At 45.3% G+C, this 26,254-nt stretch overlaps 1 protein-coding gene across 1 annotated transcript in view; it reads left to right on the top strand.

Moving 5' to 3' along the window:
* Nucleotides 1-26,254, top strand: part of GDPD4 (glycerophosphodiester phosphodiesterase domain containing 4) — a 349,739-nt gene that overhangs the window by 241,680 nt on the left and 81,805 nt on the right. Inside the window, exons 6-7 of the mRNA XM_085623257.1 lie at nt 4,427-4,525; nt 7,225-7,318. Of these exons, the coding sequence (XP_085479383.1) occupies nt 4,427-4,525; nt 7,225-7,318 (193 nt within the window). The remainder of the gene's footprint in view (nt 1-4,426; nt 4,526-7,224; nt 7,319-26,254) is intronic.

Genomic DNA, 26,254 nt, shown 5'->3' on the forward strand with positions numbered 1-26,254 from the left:
AGAAAAATTATATTTTTTCAGCTAAATTTGAGGTTTCTAGGGGTTTCTGGGTTGGGAAACGTTGGGGAATCCATGCAAGCCATTCCCAACGTTAGGGGATCCAAGCAAGCCATACCTCGCTGGACTCCCCTGGGTGTCTCATTTTCAAAAATGTGTGGGTTTAGAATTTTCCCATGGTGGCCGCCGAGCCCGGGGGCTAAAACCCAGGTGACCCCCCTTGCAAAACCAGGTTGTTTTGTGATAGGTAATTTTGATGTCTCCTCAATACGTTTTGGGCCCTTTCCTGTCGCGGGTACTTGACCCACCCACGCAAGTGAGGTACCATTTGTATCGGGAAACCTGGGGGAACGCTGGGTGGGAGGAAATTTGTGGATCCGTGGAGATTCTAGAACTTTCCCACACAGAAATTTGAGAAAAATTAGATTTTTTTCAGCTAAATTTGAAGTTTGCAGGGGATTCTGGGTAGGAAAATGTTGGGGGGTCCATGCAAGCCATTCCTCGCTGGACTCCCCGTGTGTCTAGTTTTCAGAAATGTGTGGGTTTGGTAGGTTTCCCAAGGTGGCCGCTGAGCCCGGGGCCAAAAACCTAGGTGACCCCCTTGCAAAACCAAGTTGTTTTGTGATAGGTAATTTTGATGTCTCCTCAATACATTTTGGGTCATTGCCTGCTGCGGGTACATAACCCACCCACGCGAGTGAATGTACCATTTTTATCAGGAGATCTGGGGGTATGCTCGGTGGTAGGAAATTTGTGGCTCCATGGAGATTCCAGAAGTTTCTCACACAGAAAGTTGAGAAAAATGTAATTTTTTCAGCTAAATTTGAGGTTTGCAGTGGATTCTGGGTAGGCACACTTTGGGGGGTCCATGCAAGCTATACCTGGCTAGACTCCCCCCGGGTGGCTAGTTTTCAGAAATGTGTGGGTTTGGTAGGTTTCCCATGAGGGCCGCCGAGCCCGGGGCCAAAAACCCAGGCGACCTCCCTTGCAAAACCAGGTTGTTTTGTGATAGGTAATTTTGACGTCTCCTCAATGTTTTGGGCCCTTGCCTGTCGCGGGTACTTGACCCACCCACGCAAGTGAGGTGCCATTTTTCTCGTAAGACTTTCGGAAATGCTGGGTGGGTGGAATTTTGGGGATCCACGCAGATTCTAGAACTTTACACCACAGAAATATGAGGAAAATGTGTTTTTTTTTACGAGGTTTGCAAGAGATTCTGGGTAACAGAACCTGGTGAGAGCCAGACAAGTCACCCCATCCTGGATTCCCCTTGATGTCTAGTTTAAAAAAATGTATAGGTTTGCTAAGTTTCCCAGATGCCAGCAGAGCTAGGGTTCAAAATCTACAGCTAGGCACTTTGCAAAAAAAGGGTCAGTTTTCACTGTGATAACGTGGTGTGTCCATGTTGCGTTTTGGGCTGTTCCTGTCGCGGGCACTAGGCCTACCTACACAAGTGAGGCAGCATTTTTCTCTGAAGACTTTGAAGAATGCGGGGTATGTGGAATTTTGTGGATCCACGCAGATTCCAGAACTTTCCACCACAGAGATGTGAAGAAAATGTGTTATTTTTTTTACAAAGTTTGAGGTTTGCAAGGGATTTAGGGTAACAGAACCTGGTGAGAGCCAGACAAGTCTCCCCATCCTGGATTCCCATGGGTGTCTAGTTTTCAAAAATGTATAGGTTTGTTAGGTTTCCCTAGGTGCCGGCGGTTCAAAAAATCTACAGCTAGGCACTTTGCAAAAAAAGGGTCAGTGTTCACTGTGAAAATGCGGCGTGTCCACGTTGCGTTTTGGGCCGTTTCCTGTCCCGGGCACTAGGCCTACCCACACAAGTCAGGTACCATTTTTCTTGGAAGACTTTGGGGAATACGAGGTAGGTGGAATTTTGTGGATCCATGCAGATTCCAGAACTTTCCACCACTAAAATGTGAGGAAAATGTTTTTTTTTTTTTTTTTTTTTTACAAAGCTTGAGGTTTGCAAGGGATTCTGGGTAACAGAACTTGGTGAGAGCCAGACAAGTCACCCCATCCTGGTTTCCCCTGGGTGTCTAGTTTTCAAAAATGTACAGGTTTTCTAGGTTTCCCTAGGTGCCGGCAGAGCTAGGGTTCAAAATCTACAGCTTGGCTCTTTGCAAAAAAAGGGTCAGTTTTCACTGTAAAAATGAAGTGTGTCCACGTTGTGTTTTGAGCCGTTTCCTGTCGCGGGCACTAGGCCTACCCAAACAAGTGAGGTACCATTTTTATTGGGAGACTTAAGGTAACACAGAATTGTAGAGCAATTATTAACTATTGACTTTCATGCATTTCTGCCTTCCAAATGAAAGACAATGGGTACAAAAAAAGTCACTTTGAAAAATGTCTAATAATTCTCATGCTAGTACGGGTACTCACAATTTCGTAAATGTGCAAATAGCTACTGTTTCTAAACTCTATATTTTTTTACAATTTCAGAAATACATGGGTGTCTTTCATCCCAATTTTTCACTGTTTATATTTTCCCAAATTGATTGCTAAATACCTTGTACATTAAAAACCATTGCAAGATGCTGCTCAGTTATTAGCCCTGGGTTCGTTGAGTTCTTGGTGAACCTACAAGTCCTATATATCCCCACAACCAGAAAGGTCCACCGGATGTAACGGTATATTGCTTTCAAACATCTGTCATAATTAGAAGAGGTTACAGGTGACAACGTTGGCACAAAAAGCTGTTTTTTTCAACTCATTTTCATTTTTTCCCTATTTTCAACTGTTAGTTTCTATAACAAAACCTTGAAGGATCTACACAAATGACCCCTTGCGGAATTCATAATAGTATCTACTTTTCTAAAATGTATAGCTTTCCAGGATCCATTATTGCTTTCATACCTATTTCTACCATTAACTGGAAGAAGGTTGAAAGCACAAAAAATAGCAAAAATATGCTATGTCCCAGTAAAATGCCTAAATTGTGTAAAAAATGTTGGTTTTCTGACAAAAGTCTGTCAGTCCCTGAAAGTTGGGAAAAAGTTGATGTCAGCCCCACAAACCCTTTGTTGATACCATTTGCAGGGAAAAAAATAGACGCTTTCATTTGCAGCACTTTTTTCCCATTTAAAAAAAAAATGTAGCTGTATTTTGGCTCATTTCTGGATCCTCTGCAGGGGAATTCACAAACCCTTTCGAATTCCCATGATGTTGGAAGAAAAGGATGCAAATTTGGCATGGATACCTTATGTGGTCAAAAAGTTACAGCGAAGGGGTTAAACCAATTCTGACAATTACTTTCAATTGAACTGGTTTTCTCATATTTTTCACTGTATATGCCATTCACAAAGTCCGCCTGGTGGTTAATTTCTTTAACGGAGGGGGTGGCTCTCCTCCCATATCCCTAGTGTTCCCTCTGGTGCCTTTATCTTTTTTCATCATTTGTTTTAGCTGGAAACACCCACATTATCCTTCACCTTTTTTTTCCTTCTTGCGACCCCTACTTTATGCACCTTGTCTCTTCCCTTTTCCATTGTTTTATGCTCACTTTTTTATTTTTCTTCCTAACACGTTTATCCTGCCCCCATATTCCACTTTCTTTGGTCTTTTTAATCTACTTTTCTTACTATAGCTCCTTTCCTTACGGGTCAACACAGAAAACAGACTACTTTTCTTTACTTTGCCCATTTCGAATTTATTTTAATCGATTGTTCTTATACTTTCTAAATGTTTTTCTTGGAAATTGATTTTTCCTATTTACCATTTTGGCATTTTATTGATATGAGGTATAGTCCATCAGATCATCCCGCCTCTACAGCTTGAATTTCATGCATAACAAAAAAAAGTAAAGACCCACCCCCCTCAAAACATTAAATTCTGAGTTAGGGGTAAAGTATAAGGTTTATACATATGATGTTAGTACCTGGCCAAACAATACAGGTATGTCAAACTAGCTAATGCATGGAAGAGACTGCAAGCGAAGGGAAACAACCAGCACTCGTGACCAATAATAGAAAGAGTAGTATAGTCGAGGTTGAAAAGGTAGCCAGTGTGACAAATTACACTCAAAAGGAGGTGTAGCTGCCTGCCTCAAATTTATGTTTGAGTATTCTGCACACATTCAATGTGGCGATTTTTGTACTTTCAAAGTGGAAAAAAGGGTTGTTTAGAATATAATATAAGTCCTGCCTTCCTCTCTATTACTTATACTGCACTCAGTCAGGCTACCCTTGCCTGGTCTGAGACATTATTGATCTTTTAATTATCCTGATAGATATCCCCTTGTGAGTAATTGTGAGGCTTATGCATTATTTATGTACAGAACATAGCTTAGATGCCAAAAGTAGTAGGAGATCAGACGGCCTGCTGTGAGATCATGTTAACTCATCATGTTCGTTTTGTGGAAGCATCTCATAGCATGATTTGTATTTCATGGGAGTCATTGCTGTATGTTCTGTGTTCATAGATTGGAACTCTGCTTGTTTTGGTCTTCTCTGCTGTTGCCTTAGGAGTTTTGTCGCACCTTTGGGGAGAAGAATGGGCAGCAGTCGTCCTCTCCTTCCAGGTAAAAACCCTCCTTCTTCCATCCTAACTTGTATCCTAAAAAGTGTTGACAAAGCCCATTGGCTTGGCTTCTGTACAGTGCATGGACACAGCGACAAACAGCATCCTTAGCATAGATAGCAAGGGCATTTGCAGAGATGGATCGTACAGGTAGACATCAGTGCACACGCAGCCCAACTTCACCTGCGACATCCACATACTCGGGCACCCATGCATGCAAACCAACATAAAAACATGCACGTAACACGTGGTCAGAAAACACGCACTCAGGCACATATAGATAGACAAGAGGGCAGACAGATGGCCGAATGAACAGATGGATGGATAGACACATGGACAAAGCTTCATATCCCCATATGATTTAGCCCTCTTTCCAAAAGGAGTGCATATTCTAGCATGTGGTGCATGTATATCCAATGGTTGTTAAAAGTCTTATAATGTCCAATAATGCAGGTAAAACATCTGCTAATTCACTCTTGCAAATAATGTTTTCTTTGTCAATCTCCCATTCAATGTAATTGCATATTGTAGATGATTGAGCACTTGATGGGTGAAAAACAAGATTTGCAACTTCTTCCACTTCTTGTGCACTCAATGTGTGAAAAACAAGAACTGGAAGAAGCTCCACTTCTTACATTTCACGCATCAAGTGGACATGAAGCGTATATTTGCTTATTTATAAGTCCTGACATTTGGGCAGTAGCCAGTTCAAAAATCGAATCAGCCAGACTGGGCTTGAATTGTCCATTCGCAGAAGCCACTTTGTTGGACACTGCCTATGTGCATGTAACCAGGGGCCAATTCCAGAAGCCTGCTGTGCTGGAAAACCTTGTATATTACAGCTAGACAAGTCCCCAAAACAAACGAGGGTGAGAGGAAGATGGAGAGGAGGGTGGCTGTCCTTGTACTCTCTGGGTAGAATGCATCCTGTGTCTTGCAATCAACATTCACACAAACAGATCAGTAAAGGTGGACCCAGGAACTTTATTAACTTCAAAGGGGCCTGTCCTTTCACCAGCAAAGGTCAGGTGACAGCTAGAAAGGCAAAGCCTCTGTCCTCATAGTCAGGCTGGGACATAACCCAGTGGGAGGAAAGCTACCCCAGAACCGGTTTTGAGTGATCACTAAAGAGGGGATGACTCATTACCCTGGCTACACCTCTGGGTGGGCACACAGGCTCTGCACATGGTGAGAAGGCTTTCCCCAACCTGAATTTTAAGAGTGTGGGGTACTGTGGGTGTGTTTGCAGTAAGACAAACAGTAACTCCTGAAAAAGTGGGTAGGGTTACCCTGGGGAACTGCAACCCCAATGGTTAAGGAATGGCCAGGAGTCACCCCCACCACTCGGTGTGGCATCGCCTGGATCCCTCGTCAGAACATTTTCGGGCCATTCAGATGATCAGAAGAGGACCATACCTGCTGTCTGTAACCCGAGAAGAGTCCTGAAGTACTCAATATGCTCCCACTTGTACCCAAGACAAAGGAGTGGGCTCCAGGGTCACTTGGCTGACCTGCTGTCTGGGTACTGGGACACATCCAGCTGCAGGATGTGTTTTTTTCCTGAACTGTCCAGCTGATCAGTAGCAACTGGACGTGGACTGGACCCTGCTGTATGCCTCTGCCCGACACCCTGACAAGCCCTAAGTGCCTTACCTGAGGTCCTTGGGGCTTTAGAAATGTATTTCCTTAGTTGTTTGGGAACCAGAAGAGGGTTTGGAAACTTTGAAAAACTTTTCCTCAAGAGCTTTAGCAGACCCGGGGGGAAAAAGTATCTGAGTGGCTGTTCTATGGTGCCATATTGAATTTCACCTTTATCCCGCTCAAGGTTCCCAGCACCTCCGGAAAAACGACGGGGTCCCATTCTGTGTTGGCACTTAAAACATTTCAAATCTCTAGAGCCTCAGTGGAAACAGCCTGCTTCAGGTATCCACCCTTCATTTCCACAGTGGTGACTACAATTTCTGTGGCAGCCTACTCTGGGAGGATTATTCTGATCAAAAAATGACAAAGTGCTTTTCTGCATTGCGACTTGGAATACATTTCAATGGTTTTCTTTAGAAAAGTGACAAAGTCCCTTTCTCTGTTGGACTTCCAGACTTTTACTGGGATCGATCCACTTGTTGTATCCAACCAAGGCCTCATCTCTGTCTGCCTCAAATCTTGCTGAGCCCCCAGACTACTGCTTTCATAGACTATCATTGGCGCTTTGTACTTTTTGGAGCTATTTTCATTGAAATCTTTGAAAATTCATATCTCCAGTTTCTCTTATTTGATTTTTGTCACTATGGTTTCATTGTACTTACCCCGTTTTCTCTTTATTTCTAATAGGTTAAGACATTTTATTATGTTTTGTGCAATGTTTTCTATTTGTATGTACTGATTAAATACTTTACACATTGCCTTTGATTTAAACTTGAATGCTCTGCATCATGTTACCAGGAGTTTGGCACAGGTTTATTTAATTTGTGTGACATCTAGCAGGTGGTGGCCTTATCATGTGTGGTGGACCCTTGATCACCCCAACTATTAATCCACTTTCCTGCAATGATTATTATTTGGTGTAATGACACTATTTTCTAGATTACCTCTTAAAAATAGATTAAAAAGGTTATACATGCAGATTTTGCCCTAGGGATATTTTTATTAATTAATTCATCTTTCAGCAAGCTGAAGAATAATCTAAGTAATCTTTCTTGCTAGGTCACGGCTCCATATCTCCATATTGGTGCAATTGCAGTCATGACTCTGATGTCTTGGCCAGTAGCTCTTTACTTTGTGAGAATGACCAGAAAAGGTATGCCTTCCATTGAAAACTACAGGACTGTGTACACTTGGGTGGTCCAGCATGGGGGTTTTCTAAGATTGCATGTTGCTAGTAAATAACAGAAAAATGAAATCTTTGTCATATGTGGTGTTTTTTATAGAGCATTAGTATCAAGTGTTGTAAAACTGAAATCGATGAAATATTGTACTGCTAATGAATGCCTTTTTTCTTGAAAGCAAACTTTACACATGGTTAAAATTGTCGGAATTCGTATGCAAGTTTTGATTTGCTCCTAGACTTTGTATAAAACCTTAAAATGTTTGATTTTAAATTATAATAAATCCCGCAACACATTATGCAATGTGATGTATTATCAAATTTCTGGAACACCACTGCCTGTCGAAGAACAGCATTCATTTTGGAGTCGTATCACTTTTTTGTTGCCCTTGCACCAGCCTGAACGTCCTCCTCTTCAGAGGTCCTGAAGCAACATAGGAAGGTGAAGACCTTGATTAGCCATGCAAATAGCACTGTGTATGAACAATTACCACACAATTCAGCTTCATAGAGGCCTTCTGTATGAAGAAGAAGCATGTGAAATTGAGGGGCATAATTTGATGACATGCATTCCAAGTATTAATTCAACCATACCCACCACAACACATTATCCTGCAACTTGCAGCATCAGCCTGCTGTATACATGTTCAAACACCATTCTTGCACACGCTTGAGCACTAATTTGGTATACTTACATCTTTGTGCAATATCTTGACCTACAATATCAGTAAAAAGGGAGTGTGAATCTTAAGAGAATGTCTGGCTAAGAACATTGATATTTGCTTCATGAACGCTATTCAATGATTTTCTCCAAAATCCTGGAATCCTGATCTTGACTATAGGGAAAGGTCTGTTACATAAAACCGGTATGGCATCTGGAAACTAAGAAACAGAAGAAATACATAACTTGATGAAACCTCACCATTTCCATTAGCTTTTTTCCATTACAGACTATTGGCATTTGATTAGGACATCCTTGAAATTCATCACACGTATACCCCCATAAAGTCTAATGTTTGACTAGGTAAAATCTTTAACCCAATAACTCTATCTGGCCATGCCTAAATACCCATTTATTTTGCCCAGACACCATGCCAGATGGTAAGGGCGCTCCACGAGGTTCACCAGCCAATGCCAGCTGGAGTCCCTCGCATATCTAACACTACCTCTTGTCTTCTGCTACGGATCCCTGGGCAGAAAAGCCATCCACATTCTAATCGGCCAAGCCTCAACTTTTATTGATTTTCAGTGACTCCAATCTTACCTAATGACCATGCAGATTTTGACTCCCTGAACCTATGGTTGAACCCTAGCCAATGAGACCAGTCAAAGAAAAATTCAGAAGACCACTGTGGCTGACCGCCAGGAGCCTATGCCTGGACACTTGCAAATCTGGCTCAATGGAAATGCTTCTGCAGGCCTGTAAGGATGTATGACATATTTGCACATGCTTTTACAATCCATGCCTTTACAACATGGGCATTATAACGAACACGTCATTACCACACATTCCATTACAACGCAAGTATTTACAACAAATTGCCTTAGGGAAGTGTTGTACTTTGGAATAGTATATTTTACTGTTCCAACTCCAGTCCGTGCAACAGTAGGGAAGGTGTAGGATTTAAAATCTCACAATGCTTTCCCTAAAGCAAGTCGTTTTAACGACTTGCGTTGTAATGAGACGTGTGGTAACAATGCATTCGTTGTAGTGCCTGCATTGTAATGGAACTGCTGAAGGAAGTGACCTGATTAGGGCCACCCGGGTCACTCGCGACCACCTCTCAGCCTTCCATACAAATGAAAAGTCGGTCAGACCGTAGAGAATACAAACCAAGTTATTTATTAGTCATTCACTCGAGCGGTGTCCAGTCTGACCAGCCTCCTTAGATAACTGCTGAGGGACTGACTCCCACCAACATGGTAGTAAAAGATATACATTTTCAGCACCCCTAAATACCCGCCCAGACTGGAATTTTCCAGTCTGGGAGCTGATGCAAAGGAGGTACAGAAGGACGAGCTACCATCCTGAGATCGGGTACATGCTATCTTAGTTTCAACGTCTCTCTGAGAATGGGAGCGGGGCTACCTACTGGGAAAGGCATGCAAGGACAGAATGATCTATTCATTAGTGCAGTGAAGCTCAACCTTGTATAATAAAGAGAAATAATCGAGGCTGTTTTCTGCAAAGTCAGACCGTATGAGACAGAAGCTTCATTTCGATCATAGTACAAAATGGCGGCTAAATACGAAATGGTGCCGCAAATGCTAACTTAACTCGCACAATGCTATAAGGAGCCAGCTAGACGCATTTTCTGTCCAACAGACCCTCCTTTTAGCATTTGCTAACAATTTTTTTTCTAGTCTTAGGAAACCAATAACTACGTGCAAATTAAGAGGACCAGTATTATATGTCAATACACACATTATCAATATTAAAAAATACCCTCATCAATGGACATTAGGTCGTGGACAGCCTGCATCATCATGGCCGAAGACTTAGCATCATGTATTGGGGCCTTTGTTGTGGGTGTCAACTTTCCAACACAGTAAGCACAGTAAGCAGGAAGGCACTGTACGCATAGGCAACATGCGAAAATTACACCTGCAATTACTATCAGGAAGATACGAATCTTCCACCCCCAGGATGCTATTAAACCCCAGAACCAACCAGAAAGGGTCCAGGTACCATTCTCTTGGCGGATATCAGATGCGAGCCTATGCAGCTTCTGTATAGCAGTGCATACATTAGGGGCGTGGTCCGGTATGTACACGCAACAACTGCTGCCTATGACGCGGCAGGCCCCTCCCAATCAGCAAGGATGACTTCTAACACCATCCTGTTCTGAAGAGCAACAAGCCTCGTAGCCTGGAGCTCAGCTGTAATATTTTTCAAAATCCCTGCTGTGGTGTTAATTACCCCTTCCACGACCCTGGTGAGTCGATGCATGTTAAGGCTATTGGACATAGTGCCCCAAAAGGGCAAAGTATCCTTCATAGCATCTGTGAACTGCTGTAGAGTGGTGTCTGTCTGGTCTATGTCTTCTGTGTTAATAATCCTTCTAATTCAGGACAGATGGACACTCCTACGCTGCAATCGATGGTCCTTCTGATAATTGGATAGTGCTAGGTACACTGGGAGAAGGAGGAAACAGAGGTAACATACACCTGTCCATCCTCTAGTAAGCCAAACTTTAGCTTGAGATCGACAAGCAAAGTGGATATTATGCGGTGGAAGCAAAGGTGGACTATTACTCATGCTTAATGTATATGTATAGTTGCAATTACTCTCCCCCACTTTCACCTTCCCAAACCCTCGTACACAAAATCCAGCTGTTGTGTTGACTACTGGCACTGGTATTGCCTCATCTTGAGTAATATTGCGCATCTGGACTGATCGAAAGTATTCAGTGACATTAAATCCCTGGAAATCCAACATTTCATTTTGAAGCCATGTTTCATTTTTCTCTCTTTCATATACATTCATACAGGCTATTGGGGATAATGTATCAGGGGTCCTTTGTTCTCCCAGGATAAATCCTTGGTGGACACGTATATATTCTAACACTGTGTGATAATCAGCAGATGTCATATTCATAGAACAAGAATGATAATGAATGTATACCATAGAGAACAATTCGAACCATCTTTCACAGCTGCCTAAGTAGTACATAGGCAGCAATAACAGGCTATCACTCTTATGTGTAACCAAAGGGAGCAGTCCACATATCCAACAGTTTGTAACATTCGATGTGTCATGGGCTTGGTGAAATGTTTGCAAAAACACACTGTCTACATATGTTTTTCTGTGTTCACCTTTATGGGGGGCTAAAGTAACAAACGTGTGTTCAGGAGTGACATGCGTTGTACCAATCAAAGAGCGCACAGGATATTTCTCCTCTAGGAACCATACTGTTCCAAGAACTGTTATCAGGGAAATCAGAACAATTACCAAGAAAACTATTTCACTCCTTGTAGACCAACCAGGCTCATTCTGCCTGAAACGTGAGGCTGCAAAGGGCTGTTCCTCCTACCTAATGGGGTGGCCAAATGGATACATTTTAACCAGAGGAAAGGACATGCAATGGAGCCAATGACAAGATGACAAGAAAAGGTGCAAATGTTCCCAGTGTTCGGGCAGAGCCTCACTGGTAGACTTCTATTGTTCATCAATCGTTGGCGCTGTTGAGCACCGGCGATGGAGCTGTCGGACCAGCTTTTTTCTTGAAGAATCCCACGTTGCTCACGATAAATCACCCCCCCCCCTTCCTAGGGGAGCACACTCGATCAATCCTGTTCAATGTTCGAACAGTGCACCAATCTCGTCTCTCCCTATGCTACTGTTACTAATCTGACTTTTCCTTTGGTGCACTGTTCTTCCGTCGGGGGCGCACCATATACCTAGCTACTCCAGGGACAGAGGGAACAGCGAAAAGCAGCTCAGACACAGAGGGGCCAATGGACTGGGGCTCAAGCACAGAGGGGCCAATAGACTAGGGCTCCTAGATGGCCCTCATCTCAGGAGGCACTGCCTTGTTCAACATTGCGTTGTTTTCTTCCTCCGTTTGTGCCCACTTCAGCCGGGCATCCAAGAAAGCAACGAAACGGGGCACCTGCTCAGTTTCAGAGTCACCGACTCCGTTAAGCACCCATTGGTTGTAGGGTAAAGGGAGGGGCACCTTGCGGCAGTGTTGGCAATGGATCCAGTTCTTCTGGCCAGCCACCTTCACAGTGGTGCGGGTGGTGAGGAGCACCTGTGCAGGCCCCTTCCAGCAGGGCTCCAAATAGCCTTTCCTCTGGAAGTGTCTGGTCAGCACAAAGTCCCCAGGCCGAATATTGTGTCCTGGCCCCTCGGATGCTGGTGGTAGTGCTTTGTGGATATGTTGTTGAATAGAACGCAATAATTTAGTCAACTTATACAGATAATCCACCGGCAAAGGGTATTCAATCTCTGAAAACTGTTGAGGTCACGAGATGCCCTAGACATTGACCTCGTACGGCGACAACTCTGTCCTAGAGTGAGCCGTAGCTCTTGTAGACAAAAGGGCTAATGGTAAAGCATCTAGCCACTGCAATCCTGTGCTATCCTGAATCTTTGCCAATTTCAGTTTGAGAGTACCATTGTACTTCTCAACTAGACCTACTGACAGGGGGTGAGTTGCAGCATGAAATTTTAGTTTGATGTGCAGACCATCACATACCAACTGAATAACTTTTGAATTGAAGTGACTTCCATTGTCACTCCAAATAAAACGGGGCATACCGAAACAAGGGAAAAACTCCTTTAGGAGTGCCTTCGCCATGGCTGTATTCTCTTTAGTGGGGTAAGCCTCGACTCATTTACTGAATGCAAAAACGACCACTAACACATATTTCAGATTGTTGACTCGTTCCATTTCGATGAAAACCATCTAAAGGGCCTCGAAAGGGAAAGAAGGTGGTGCAAAATTACCAGGGGGTGCAGGGGTGCCTTTTCCAGGATTATACATCATGCATTCATTACAGTATTTAACAAGATGAGCAGCGACCTTGGGATTGGTATCATTCTGCCATACAGGATCTAACAGTGTCAAATACCCCTTGCACTGATGTGGGCTGGCCCGTGCGCCATAGTGACCACAGGGAGGACATATGCATTTGGTAACATCCATCTCTGTTTTCCTGACTTATCTGTCCAACACCCATTCTCATCTAACCGTGCTTTGCTTTCCTGCCATACTGCTTACTCCTCAACAGTTGCCTTACTCTGGATTTCTTTCACATTGTCTAGCGCATCCTCAAACATAGTGACCTCGGGCACCCACCTGGCGGGACCTGCTACAAACATCTTTTTTATCTTCGTTCCAGCTGTCTCCTTAGCTGTCTGGTCTGCAAATGCATTCCCCCTTCCCACGTCATCAGTAATCGCCTTATGGGCGCTGCACTTCACAATAGCCAATTTCTTAGGAAGTATCAAGGTGGACGGAAGCCTATGTATAAGAGGGCCATGCTGAATGAGTGTCCCATGGGAAGTAAGGAACCCTCTCTCTGAGCAGAGCCGCCCAAAATTATGGGCGACCCTAAAGGCGTACTGACTGTCAGTATAAATATTAACAGCCGGTCCCTCACTCAATTCACAAGCTCTAATAAGGGCGACCAGTTCAGCTGCCTGAACAGACTGATAGGGAACTCGTGATTTCTCAACTACCGTATGCAATGTAGTATGGGCATACGCTGCAGTGGTGGTGCCATCTGGTAATTTGAAACAAGAACTATGGACATATAGTTCCCCTTGGGGGTCAGATAAGGGAACATCAGTCAGGTCTACCCGTCCCTTCGGCTCTTCCTCTGTCCGAAAAATACAATCAAGTATGTCAATTTTCTCACTCTCAGAAGGGAGGGGTAGTAATGTGGCTGGGTTCAGAGTGACACATCTTTTTAACGTGATATGCGGGGCAAAGAGAGTTAGCTCATAACCAGTCAGACGCATACTAGTTAGGTGCTGCGTCTTGGTCTTATTCAAAAGGGTGTCCACCACATGCGGGACCATGACTGTGAGATCAGTATCAAGTACGAGCCCAGCCGATTGCCTTATGGAGACGGCCACAGCCGGAACCGGTCTTAGACAGCTTGGGAGGGCTCTGGCGACTGGATCAAGCAAAGCAGAAAAATAAGCACACGGCTGTTGCTTACCTCCAAAGGCCTGTGTTAAGACAGAGAGAGCACAACCAGCCATCTCGTGTACATACAGTACGAACAGCTTCAGGTAATCAGGCGTACCAAGCACAGGTGCAGAGCAAAGCGCAACTTTTAATTGCTCAAAAGACTGCTGACATTCAGGCGTCCAAGGCAAGAGCTCATGCACATATTTAGTGGTTAGCGCAAGCAAGGGCTTTATTAGTAATGAGTAATTAGGGATCCAATATCGACAGTTGCATGTGATGCCAATAAAAGCAGGCACATACCTCTGAGTGTTAGGGATAGGTATTTTAACAATGGCACTAATGCGTTCAGGGGTCAATTTCCTACCCTCCTTCGACAGTAGGTGACCTAAATAGGTGACCACCTGTCAATAGTATTAAAATTTAGAAACGGACACATTATGTCCATGGTGAGCCGAATGTTGCAACAACTTAACCGTACTGTCTTTGCATCCCTGTTCAGCGTCAGAGGCTATTAGTATGTCATCCACATATTGAAGCAATACATTACCTGGGGAAAGCAGGAGGGAGACCAATTGGGCTTTCAAGGCTTGGCTATATATACTAGGGCTCTCAGTATAGCCCTGTGGAGTGCGACAGAATCTAAAGCTCCTGCCAACTCAAGTAAAACCGAACAAATGTCGGCTATCAGGCTGGATCGGAATACTAAAGAAAGCATTTTTCAAATCAGAGAAGAATTTAGCAGAGGTAGGAATCATTGTCAGAAGAGCAGTAATGTCAGGGACCACCGGGAACTGAGGGACCACTATTTTGTTAACTGCGCGCAAATCAATCACAAAACAATAAACATCTGGGTGGTCATTGGGGGAGTCTGAAGATGCCTTTTTTAGAATAGGAAGAATAGGGCTATTACACACATTCGCCGCTGTCTCTTCAACCACTTCTGACTCAATGAGATCCTGTATAATTCGCAGCCAAGCTCATTTTCCTGCTTGTGGAATTTTGTACTGGGGAATACGAGGCAAAATGGCATTGTCTTTAACTTTTATGGAAATCGGGTGAATTTGCAAAAGTCCCACATCTGTATCCCCAGTGGCCCACAACGTGTGCAGCACATCTGTAAATTCAGCAGGGAGGGGTGCATCTTTTGACAGACACTGCTTAGTGCTACCTACATTCGAGCCCATTGTCATGTAAACACCTTCCGGGGAACACACAATTGTAGCATGTAGCCTCTTTAAGAAATCCAAGCCCATCAAATTCTCTCCACAATAAGACATTAACAAAAATGGCGAGTCCATAATAAAAGGACCGATAGTCAAGGCAAGAGGTTTGGAAATGGGGCTCACAACCGGCACACCAGAAAAGGCTACTGAAACATTATTTTGGCCAGACAGAGCTGCCCCAGGGACCAGCGCACGAGAAACAGAGCTATTCATTGCTCCTGTGTTCACTAGGAATTTCTTAACTGAGCCTTGCAAATCTGCGGTGACATAAGGACCGCGCTGATCTACAGGTATCTGGACTGGTCCATCACCCTGTCCCTGGCTGTCCTACCTGAGAGACATCCCTGTCACTTCGTCTAGATCATAATCGTCGTGGTAATACTGTCTCCCTTGAGGGTCATCAAAATAGTTCTGGTCAGAGCGACCCTGCGATGTCCTATCCTCACAAACCTTATCCTGATCACCTTCTTCACGGCCCCATCCATGATAGTCTTTGGCGCTGCCTCATTAAAACACTTTTCCCAAAGCCCAATCAAAGTAGCCAACATGTTCTTAAGGGCATGCTGCTGTACAAAAGGCTCATAGTCTTTCATCCCCTCCCACACATCCTCTACACTGTAAATGGGGTTACGAGCCCACTGAGCTGCCTGATTGGCTACCGCTCTTTTCTCTTCCTCTCCCACATCAGATCCTATCAATATCCATCCCAATCGCTCCCTAGCAGTTGCCCAGTCCCTGTCCCCTGATCCACGTCCAGGTGTTTTGCTACCCAGTGCTATCGGGTAATGAAGGAAAAGGGAAGGATTGATAGCAGAAGGAGCAGGCACCAACGTTGTTCATGGCTGTGTAGTGGGTGTAAGGGCTGGAGAGAGGTGAGACAGCGACACACTAGGCGTAGCAGGGAGACTAGCAGTTATCACAGGTGCAGAAGGTGAAGTCACAGAAATGACAGGAGGCGCTGCGGCCAAAGCAGCTTGGTCGGTAACAGAAGAAACAGAGACAGAAGAGACAGACAATTGAGACTGCGGCATGGCAGGGTATATTCTCTGCGGAGCGTATGCAGGTGTAGGTTGGGTGTCTAACAATTCCTCCGCAAATGTATCATTTTCTTCTCGAACCACATAGGAAGTTTCGATTGCAATGTGAAAAATCTTACCAGCACACTCTATTCCCTTCTCAGTCTTCTCTTTATCATGCGCAACAGCTTTCTGAGTCACTGTGTGCATCCTTCCCTTTCAGGCCTCTTTTTCTGCTTTCATTCGTCTCTGTTTAGCTTCCTTTTGCCATGTTCTAAGAGAATCAAACATTGGCTGTCTACTTCTTTTCGCAAACAATTTATCCTGTCAAATTGTGCTTTTGCTTGTCAAAAGTGCCTGTCAGTGGCCACTGCAACTCGGCATTGTCCTTCGTATATTTGTGCCATAATGTACTAAACATAATGAGGCCAAGGCCATGCTTAACATACATTTAAAAATTTGGAGTGCCTTCCGGAGGCGCAGGCTGGATCTCTTCCAATCGAGCATCAGTAGAACAACAATGACAACTCACACAGCACAACTTACTGAAACAGGGCATTGTTAAACGCAAACGTGTGCACTATTTATGCCTAGCAAATATTTGCAAATTTCTTACCAAAGTTGGTCTTCAGACCTTACAAAATCCAAACCAAAGTGGTACCATGTGTACAAAGAACTCAAACAAATTCAAGCGCTTGTCCAAAAACGATCCTCAGACCATAACAAACACAAACCAAAATCGCGCCATAGTCACAAAAACAAAACGAAAGCAAACTCACCTGGTGCACACAGGTCAAACAAATTTCTCCACTGTCAAACGGTCAGATCCAAGGGTTTCGCCAGTCAGGACCCCAGCTGGGATGACCACTGGCCAAGGCACCGCTTGGTCAGACAGACGGGGCAGCTGCGAGTACTAGACTCTCTCGTCCGGGGGCAAAGAAGGGTCACTCACCTGATGGGGTCCCTGTTCAGGCGCCAACTGAAGGAAGTTACCCGATTTAGGGCCACCCGGGTCATTCGCGACCTCCTCTCAGCCTTCAATACAAATGAAGAGTCGGTCAGACAGTAGAGAATACAAACCAATGTTATTTATTAGTCACATACTCGAGCGGAGTCTAGTCTGACCAGCCTCCTTAGATAGCTGCAGAGGGACTGACTCCAACCAACATGGTAGTACAAGATTTGCATTTTCAGCACCCCTAAAGACCCGCCCAGACTGGAATTTTCCAGTCTGGGAGCTGATGAACAAAGGAGGTACAGAAGGACTAGCTACCATCCTGAGATCGTGTACATGATATCTTAGTTTCAAGATTATTCTGGCCGTCTCTCTGAGAGTAGGAGTAGGGCTACCTACTGGGAAAGGCTTGCAAGGACAGAACGATCTATTCATTAGTGCAGCGAAGCTCAACCTTGTTTAATAAAGAGAAGCAGACAGCATGAGACAGAAACTTCATTTAGATGATAGTACAAAATGGCAGCTGGATACAAAATGGTGTAGCAAATGCTAACTTAACTCGCACAATGCTATATGGAGTCAGCTAGACACATTTTCAGTCCAACACTGCGTAGTTCTGTCTGCGTTGTAAACTCTGTTTCCCGACCTGTAACCCTGGAAGGACCCCGGTTGTGGTTTCACACCCGTCTCGTCATATCCTAGCCCTTGCTGGGAGCCTCAAGATTCTTGGCGGAAAGCTTACTGTGTGGCAGAGGTCTTCAAACTGGGGGCTTGATCTCTTGGGGAGGGGGGATGATTTGATCTCAGAAGGGGTGCCAGGCACTGACAAAGAGCAGTAACATGCTGAAAACTATGCAGTGTTTTGGTGGAAAAGACTGAGTGTCAGTTAATCACTCTGTAATGGGACATCAGTTACATTTTTTGTCACTCATGTCCTGGCTGATAAAGGCGTCTAAATAAATCTCTAAGTCCCTCATCCTTTTTCGAATAAACGATCACACAGTGGATGCTTTTACATTTTAAGGAGACCAAGCTGCCCATGGCATGTTGTCAATCATGTATTTGATTGCATTTTTAAGATGGGTAACTTAGCATAACTGCAATGTTTGGATTATTAAATATGTTTAGGGCTAATTTTATAGAGTGATTGTGAAAAAATGTTTGTCATTCTGGGTGGCCCCAATTAAACATTTTTATATATGAAGGGTGCAGTATTAAAATGTTTAAAGACCACTGCTCCACGGTCTTGAATTGCAGGCAATGCCTTCTTCTGGTGTCTTTCTGCCTATGCTTCAAATTAAAAAATACCCTGTTTAAACCCCACCACCACTCCAGAAGACAGTCTCAATCAATATCCCTTTTCCTTGGCCACTTCAGCCCCAAGCACGTTTTCTTCTATGGTTGCTCCCTCACTTACAGCTTCTCGTCTCACCCTTGCCGACCCCTGCCTAATGTATCATTTGGACTACCACTGTTAGTGGCCCTCGGTGGGAAGAGTGTTAAATAAATAGATCATTTCTTGTTCTGCAGGATACTTTGTGACCACAAGGCATTCATACACAAACTGTTCTGGTGCTTGGCCAACTTTTCTGATAGACATCAAACAACAGATTCCTTCCTTTTTGAATATTTCCCCAGATGTCATACTGGATCAGGAAATCCTCAAGAAGTATCCCTTCACGCTGGCAGGTGGCACCATGCAGCTCCGTGCCAATGTCTCTCCACTCTAGAAGTGACACACGGGGCCCTATAAAGCTTGCAGGCATGTGCGCTGACAGTTGCTTTCTTTCTGCATCAACAGACATAGATTCGGAGCTACCATTCATCTCTTACGATACTGTACTTTGATTTTTCCTATATTTTATACAGTGTGCAAGAGAAAATGTCACCACTGAAATCTACAGGTTTTAAACCTTGTGGGAATGTCTTAAGCAAATATCTGTGACAGACCCTCTGTTGGTTTGGTGCTTGTGATTAGACCACAAGTCCAAGGCCTAAAGTGACTGTGCCCAGATGCATCCCGAGGCCATCCAGGATCAGGAAGCGAAGATACTGGTTGTGAAGCACCGCAAGACTCCACGTCATGACCGGACATAGAGCCAAAGGGAAGTACCGCTCCCAGGGCCGTTTCCATGAAAGACCATCATTGTAGTCCAAACTTTTAGGTAAGTCGAAAAAGCACTAGATGTCTAAGAGGGACTTGGCTCCATGCAGCCATTGTCGATGTCATGAGAAGGTACAAGAGCGTCAGTTTGCCTCCTGTTCACGCTTCTGAAGCCGTTTCCCTTCAGAGCCAATTCTGACCCTTGTTCCACGGCTACTCGAATTTCCACTGGATTCAAGCTAGCGTGGCTGAAGAAGGGTGCGTACCCTGAAAACGGTCCCAGGATGCTTGTTTCCGGTCCAGGGAGGACCTGGCCTGGCACTTCGGTCTGGACTGTTCCCATGGGGCACAGGGTCAAGACTGATTTGCATATGGCTGGGTCCAAACTGGGGTGGCATAGTGGGCAAAAGAATGATGGATTTAACACAGATCTTTTGACTGGTGAAGAATGTTTTCATTGTCCGCATTCCGTCCATCATTTGTTTGTTGTAACACTCGAATTTCCGGGCTGTTATCGATGCCCCAGCAAATCGAAGAAATCCATGAAGCCATGCTGCTGCTTTTTGGCACATTACAGGTCCCCATTGGCATGCCTGCAAACCCCAAGGAGCCAAGAGACCTCCCAATTGGACTGCTGCCCTTGTTCTAGTTGGGCCCTCCGGTTTTGTTCCAGACCACAAGATGACGAAGGCCAACCCATAGCTGAGACGGTGTCACCCTGACTTTGACTAAGGTTTTAACAGAGCTGCAGCCTACTGGCCACCCTTCTGATTCCAGTACGCTGCCCTTGCCCTCCAGAAGAGCTCCTGCCCACCATGAGTTGTTTGGCACAAATTCTGATAGTGATGGGTATGATGCTGGAGACGAGTTTGCCCAGCCCTATCATGAGGACAATTGGTTTGAAGATCTCCAAGATGCCAATGGTCTGGATACTTCCCCAAACAATGGATTGGGTTCACCACCGGGCCATGCCACAGAAGAAAGTGTCTCCTTTGCAATGCTTGTTAGGAGTGCAGCAGAGGTTCTGCATCTTAGGAAGTTAAGGCCAATATCTAAACTGAGGTGCATCAGCCAGGCCAAACAAGTTTTGAGCCCCTAATTCCCTTTAATGAGGCTCTTCCAGATACACTTTTGGAGACTTGAGCTAAATCCTGTTCAGGCCCCCCTGTCAATCGGCAGTTTGGTGCACAACATAACCCTGCTCCGAACGACTGTCGTAGCCCAACAAGGTTAAGCCAAATGTATTCCTGCCTACTCCCCTTAACAGGGAATCAAAGGAGATATAGACCTTAGGGAAAGAGTATTTTCATCTACAAATTTAGCTCTTCACTTTGTAATTGCCAGCTTCCTTTCAGGCCGCTACTCTCATGCCTAGTGAGACTCAGTAGCCCAGGTGTTACACATTGTTCCAGAAGAGGCTTGTCCCGTACTCTCTCAGACTCTACAGGATAGTCATGATGCAGCCAAGTTTACCATTCACTGTGGGTTGGATGGCACAGACTCTATTGGTATAGCTATAAGTACCAGTGTGGCCCTTCCCAGGCATGCTTGCATGTGGTCCACTGGCTTATCTGGCAACATCCAGACCCATCTTATAGACATGCCATTCAAAGGTTCCGTCTTTTTGGGGATAAAGTAGACCCAGCCCTGGAGTGACTTAATGATAACATGGCCACAGCACACTTCCTGGTCATATATGCTCCCCATGCCATCCACATCAACAGTTTTGCCAGATCGGTGGCTATGGTAGGGGCTTTGAATACCTCCAGCCGATGTAGCGAGCATAACAGTTCCTCCAGCCCTTTCGTGGCTGTGTGTACCTACAGAAAACTATGACTACAGGGGCAGAATGCAGCCTAGTCTTCCACCCCTCCAGTTGCCGTAGCCCACAAGCCTCTTTAGTGTTCTCTTGATAGCACACAGCCAACCTGACAGAGTCTGGATCTGACATTTCCTGCTAGGGTGGCAGTCATTAACAACAGCAAATGGGTCCTGCGATTGTTCAGTGGGGTTACTTCTAACCATCCCTCGTAACTCTGCCACACCTGCCACCATCCTCAGACCAGCTGACGGAGGAGGATTTGTTGCTATTGCAGCAGGAAGGGCACGCTCTTTTTGGCATAGGTGCCATGGAAGGGGTACCAATGCCAGAAGCTGGTTGTGGGTGTTATTGCTGCAAATGTTTGGTACTGTAAAAAGCCTGCATCCCATTTTTAGACCTTCACCCTCTCAGTGCCTTCCTGTGGAAAAATAACTTCAATATGCTCACCCTGGCCCATGTCTTGTCTGCTTTCAACCTGGAGACTAGATGGAAGTGTTGGAACTGCAGGACACTTAATTCCATATTCCTCTCCTGAAGGCTGACAAGTGTTATATGTGGTTCATGGTGGAGTGGGAGCATTATCAGTTTACTGTGCTCCCCTTTGGCCTCACCAATTATCCCTCAGGTGTTCACAAAAGTGATAGTTGTGGTCGCAGCACATCTTTGGAGGTCATCGGTTTCAGTCTGCCCCAGTCGGACTTACCTATGGCAGTCGTCGCCCACCTCTGGACTACTGTGCACTCAACAGCTTTGGGGTTCACTACCCTTGTGCAAAAGTCGCAACTGATTTCTTTGCAGATGCTCCCCTGTAACGGAGCCATTCTGTACATGGACAGTTTCATGACCTCCCCCACCCTAGAGAAGAGAGTTTCAGGTATTCAGGCTATGATCTGGATGTTTCAGCCACTATCCTGACTCTCGGTGAGAATGACTCTGAGCCTGAGGAATTGATCGCCTCCTGCATCCTGCAGATGAAGCATAGCAGATGGCACATTCGGGCTCTACAGTAAAATCTGAAGTCCCAGTGCGCATAGCATCAGGGTTATCTCTCCGACCAGGTAAATATTTTGAAAGGGGACTGCAAAAGACCTGCGGTTATGGCTGCTGGGCCACAACTGGTGCAGCAAAAGACCCCTCTCCCTACTTCACCAAGTGCTGACAGCAGTGACTTATGTATCTCTTCTGTATAGGGCTCGTCATTTGGGAGAGGTAGAGATCAGAGGCCTCTTGTCACTGACAGTGGCTCGACTCTACATTAGTCTGCTGGAGCTCTGAGCAAACCACTTGGTGTTATAGCCTTTCCTTCCATCCATCAGAGGAAAGCCGGTGCAGATGCTCTTGGACAACACCATCGTCTGGAATGCCAGGGGATTTTCCTGGCGGTGTGCCACCTGGCCAGATCTCTGATTGCCAGGGCTGATAAATTCAGCCCTCAACACCTTGCAGGTCATGAATGGTAGTTACATTCAGAGGTGGCGCAAGGACTCTCTTGTGAATGGGAGGAACATTTTCACGAACATTTCTCCATCACTAAGAGCCCGCATTACCAGCAATTTTGCATGTTGGAGGTTTTAGGACATCTTTCACTCAGAGACACGCTCTGGACTTTTCTACGCCTTTCTGCCAATACTTCTGCTCTGAGTTCTGCAGATGATCAGGAGCGACTGGTCCTAAGTCATCCTAGTGGCTCTGGATGGACACAGAGAGCCTGGTATTCCTAACTCTTGGGCAGGAGCATCTGTCCACAAATCTGCCTGCCCCTTTGGGAGGATCTCCTGTCGCAGCAGCAGGGCAAGTATCTGCACCAGAAGCTGCGCATGCTCCACCTCATGCTTGGACATTGAATAGCGACAGTTGTGAGTTTTAAATCTTTCTTCTGAGGTTGTTGATGTTATCTTGGAAGCCAGGCAACCCTACACCAAGTATTTATAGGCCTGTTGCTGGGACTAGTTTGTGGTTTGGTGTTCTACCAAACAAATTGACCCACTTCACACTAAACTGTTTCAAGTGTTGTTGTTTGATTTGTCCCTCACCAAGCAAGGATTTGCTTTGTGCACCATTAAAGGGTATTTGCTCTTTTGGCCTTTTAATGGTTGCTGGACGCACCTTCTTTTTTTGAATCACCTATGGTCCTGCATTATATCAAAGGTTTGCAATATATATTTCCCCTTTTCAGTTTATTATCCCCAATAGGATTTAAATTTGGTTCTTACATTCCTCATGTAGGCTCCCTTTGAACCATTGCACAGCTGTCCTCTTCGGCTGCTTATTCTCAAGATAGTCTTTCTTCTTGCCATAATATTGGCATAGCATGTAAGTGAACTACAAGCTCTCCTTGTCAGCCCACCTTACACCACTTTCAACCCAAACAAGCTGTTTCTACAGTCTCACACTTCCTTTCTCCTGAAATTAGTGACTCCATTTCATGTCTGGCAGAACATCAGCCTTTGGGCGTTCTTTACTACACCTCATCCCTCTTAGGAGGAAGAGAGACTCCATCGATTGGATGGGAAAAGGGCATTCATTTTTATATTGATCGTACCAGAAAACATCGGGTGGATGAGCAGCTCTTCATTGGCTTTGCTGGAGCAAAAAAACGGCAGGGCTGTGCAATAGAGTACCATCCTTTGCTGGATCATGCTGTAATTAAGATCTGCTACACATTGGCCAAAAACCAGCCCCAGAGGGTTTGCGGGCTTACTCCATCAGAGCCAAGGCTGTTAGCACTGCGTTGGTCGGTGTAGGTTGGGCGCCTGTCCCGGGCATTTGCCAAGTGGCTACCTGGTCATTGCTCCCATATGTTTAGGAAGCAGTACTGTCTGGACAAACAGGTCTTTCAAGACAGGCCCTTAGCCCACTTGGTCCTGCAGGACATTTTGGTTCGAGTCAGTTCACAGACACACCACCTGGGAGCGACTCCTTTGGTATCTATTCAAAAGGTGAGGAATCTGCGGTTAGAAGTTTCTATCAGAAAAACATGTTATTTACCTTTGGTAATGCTCTTTCTGTTAGAAACTCTATCTAATTACAAATAGCTTACCGACCCTCTCATCCTCCCTCTCTGTGAACTGGACTATTTTTTATTAAAACAGGTTCCAAGTAGAGATCTGCAAGCTGGTCACTGCCAATCTGGAGATTAGATTCTATTTTATTTAGGGCATAGACAGCTACATGTCTCTTCCGGAGTAGAGCAATGTCGGTGTGGAGCTGCATAGTGTCTGCGCTCAGGGGTACTGGTTGAGATTTTACAGACACAGTCTGAATATTCAAAAGATGAGGAATCTGTGGATAGTTAGAGTCTCTACCAGACAGAGCGTTACCAAAGGTAAGTAACTTGTTCTTCCATGGACCCATGCCTCTGGACTGCTTGTTGGCTACACTCGCTTCAGAATAAGGGGTGGGATGTGAGGAAATGCGTGTAATATTTGGTGTGGTTGTGCAACCTCACTGTGTAATACACTTATCAACCCCTTTGCAAACCTTAGGTTTAGTTTTTCAAACCTTCAGCTTAGCCCTGGGTAGCTGTGGCTCTGAGCAGCAAAGCTTACAAAAAAAGGAATAAGTGTAAAGCATTTAAACAGCAATAAAACATTTTAAGAAGAAAGGAACACAACAATCAAGAAATCCGACCCCAATTTAAAAAATAGACCATATTTGTATAAGTCTTTAGACACTAGAATGAACTAGATCCACTAGAGGGTTCCAGAAATATGGAATATACAAGTAATAATAAATCACAGCATTGGGAAATTCAACAAATTTGACCCAGAAATATTTACGAGAAAAACGTAGGCAAGTGTCAATGCGGTCAGGTAGAGTTACTTGAGGTGACCAACTCCAGCCGGGAGGTTGTCCGGGGGACAAGCAAGGACTTAAGAAACAATTACCTCCACAGAAGAACCAGTCCTTAAGCAGCCCCAGGGACTTTATCTGCGTTGCAATGGATTCCTATGAAGTGGTCCTGATGCAAGGCATGAAGGATGCTGTGGATGCGACACGGTCAATGGGGGACTTCCTGCTGCCACTCCTCGGTCCACGGAGATGGTGCGGTGTCCTGGTTGCAGGGTCGTCATCCCATGAGGTCCTCTCTGACCTGGCCAAAGTCCAGTCGCCACAAAACTAACAGTCGCGGTCACAGGCCAATCCTTCATGGGCCAATAACTTGTCCTCTGAGGGTCCCAGTAGATCTCCGACAACACTCCTGGGCTTAGCGAACTGAGGTGCAACTCTGTGCATCGGGTCTGGGTCGCTGGTGCTGCACGGTAGCGGTGGTAGCGGCTTGAAGACTTTGGGCAATCACCTTGCCCCAGCAGGTTTTTAAGCTCTTGTGTCCCTGAGTTGCGAACAGGAGGCCAGTCGGCTGCCCAATGGAGTCTCTTCTCTTTTCTGGGCTCTGGAGACAGCTTCTCCTTGAGCAGGACACAGTAGGTACAGTCCATCTCTTTTCTAGCCACCAGGTGCAGAAGGTTCAGCCTCTACAGTGCAGCCTCGACAGTGCAGCCTCTCTTTGCTGGTCCCTTGTGAGGCAGGGCAGTTTTCTTTTGGTTCTTCTTTCAGTCAATAGAAATCTGAGATCTGGGTGCCAGGGTTGCCCCCTTTATGCTTGGAAAGTGCCCTCAGGGCTGGATGCGGTTGGTAGCCAATGGGCTTCCAGGTTCCCTCCCACCTGGTGACCACTTCCTGTGGAGTGTGGCATCTGGCTAACCCAGAATGCACCATTCTGCCCAATTCCAAGATAGCGAGACCCCTGGGGTTGGCTACCTCAGGGCTACATGCCCCTGGGGAAACTGGTTTGGCAACTGGTTTCCCCTTTCTGTTCCTGTGCCAGTCTGTCTGCTTAAACAATGGGACAGCCCTCCTCCCTAGTGCTACACATCTGCCCTTCAACGGCAGCTTCTCCTTTAAAGCCTACCTTTAGGGGCTGACACCCAAGTTTCTTCCTGCAGGAGGGAGTAACACTTCCCTGCAATCCCTCATTGTTCTCCTTCTTGAGAGTCGTTAGCACGTCTCCCCAGGAGGGCAGAAGCTGTCACATGGAACAAGCTCCATGTGTGTCTAGGAAGGTACAGAAGTTTTAAAGGCAACAAAGTGGCAGCTTTGTAAAAGCTGCACACTGCAACAAGTTAACTTTGACTTGCCATACAA

This window comes from Triturus cristatus, chromosome 8, assembly GCF_964204655.1.
Source record: "Triturus cristatus chromosome 8, aTriCri1.1, whole genome shotgun sequence".
Lineage (NCBI taxonomy): Eukaryota > Metazoa > Chordata > Amphibia > Caudata > Salamandridae > Triturus > Triturus cristatus.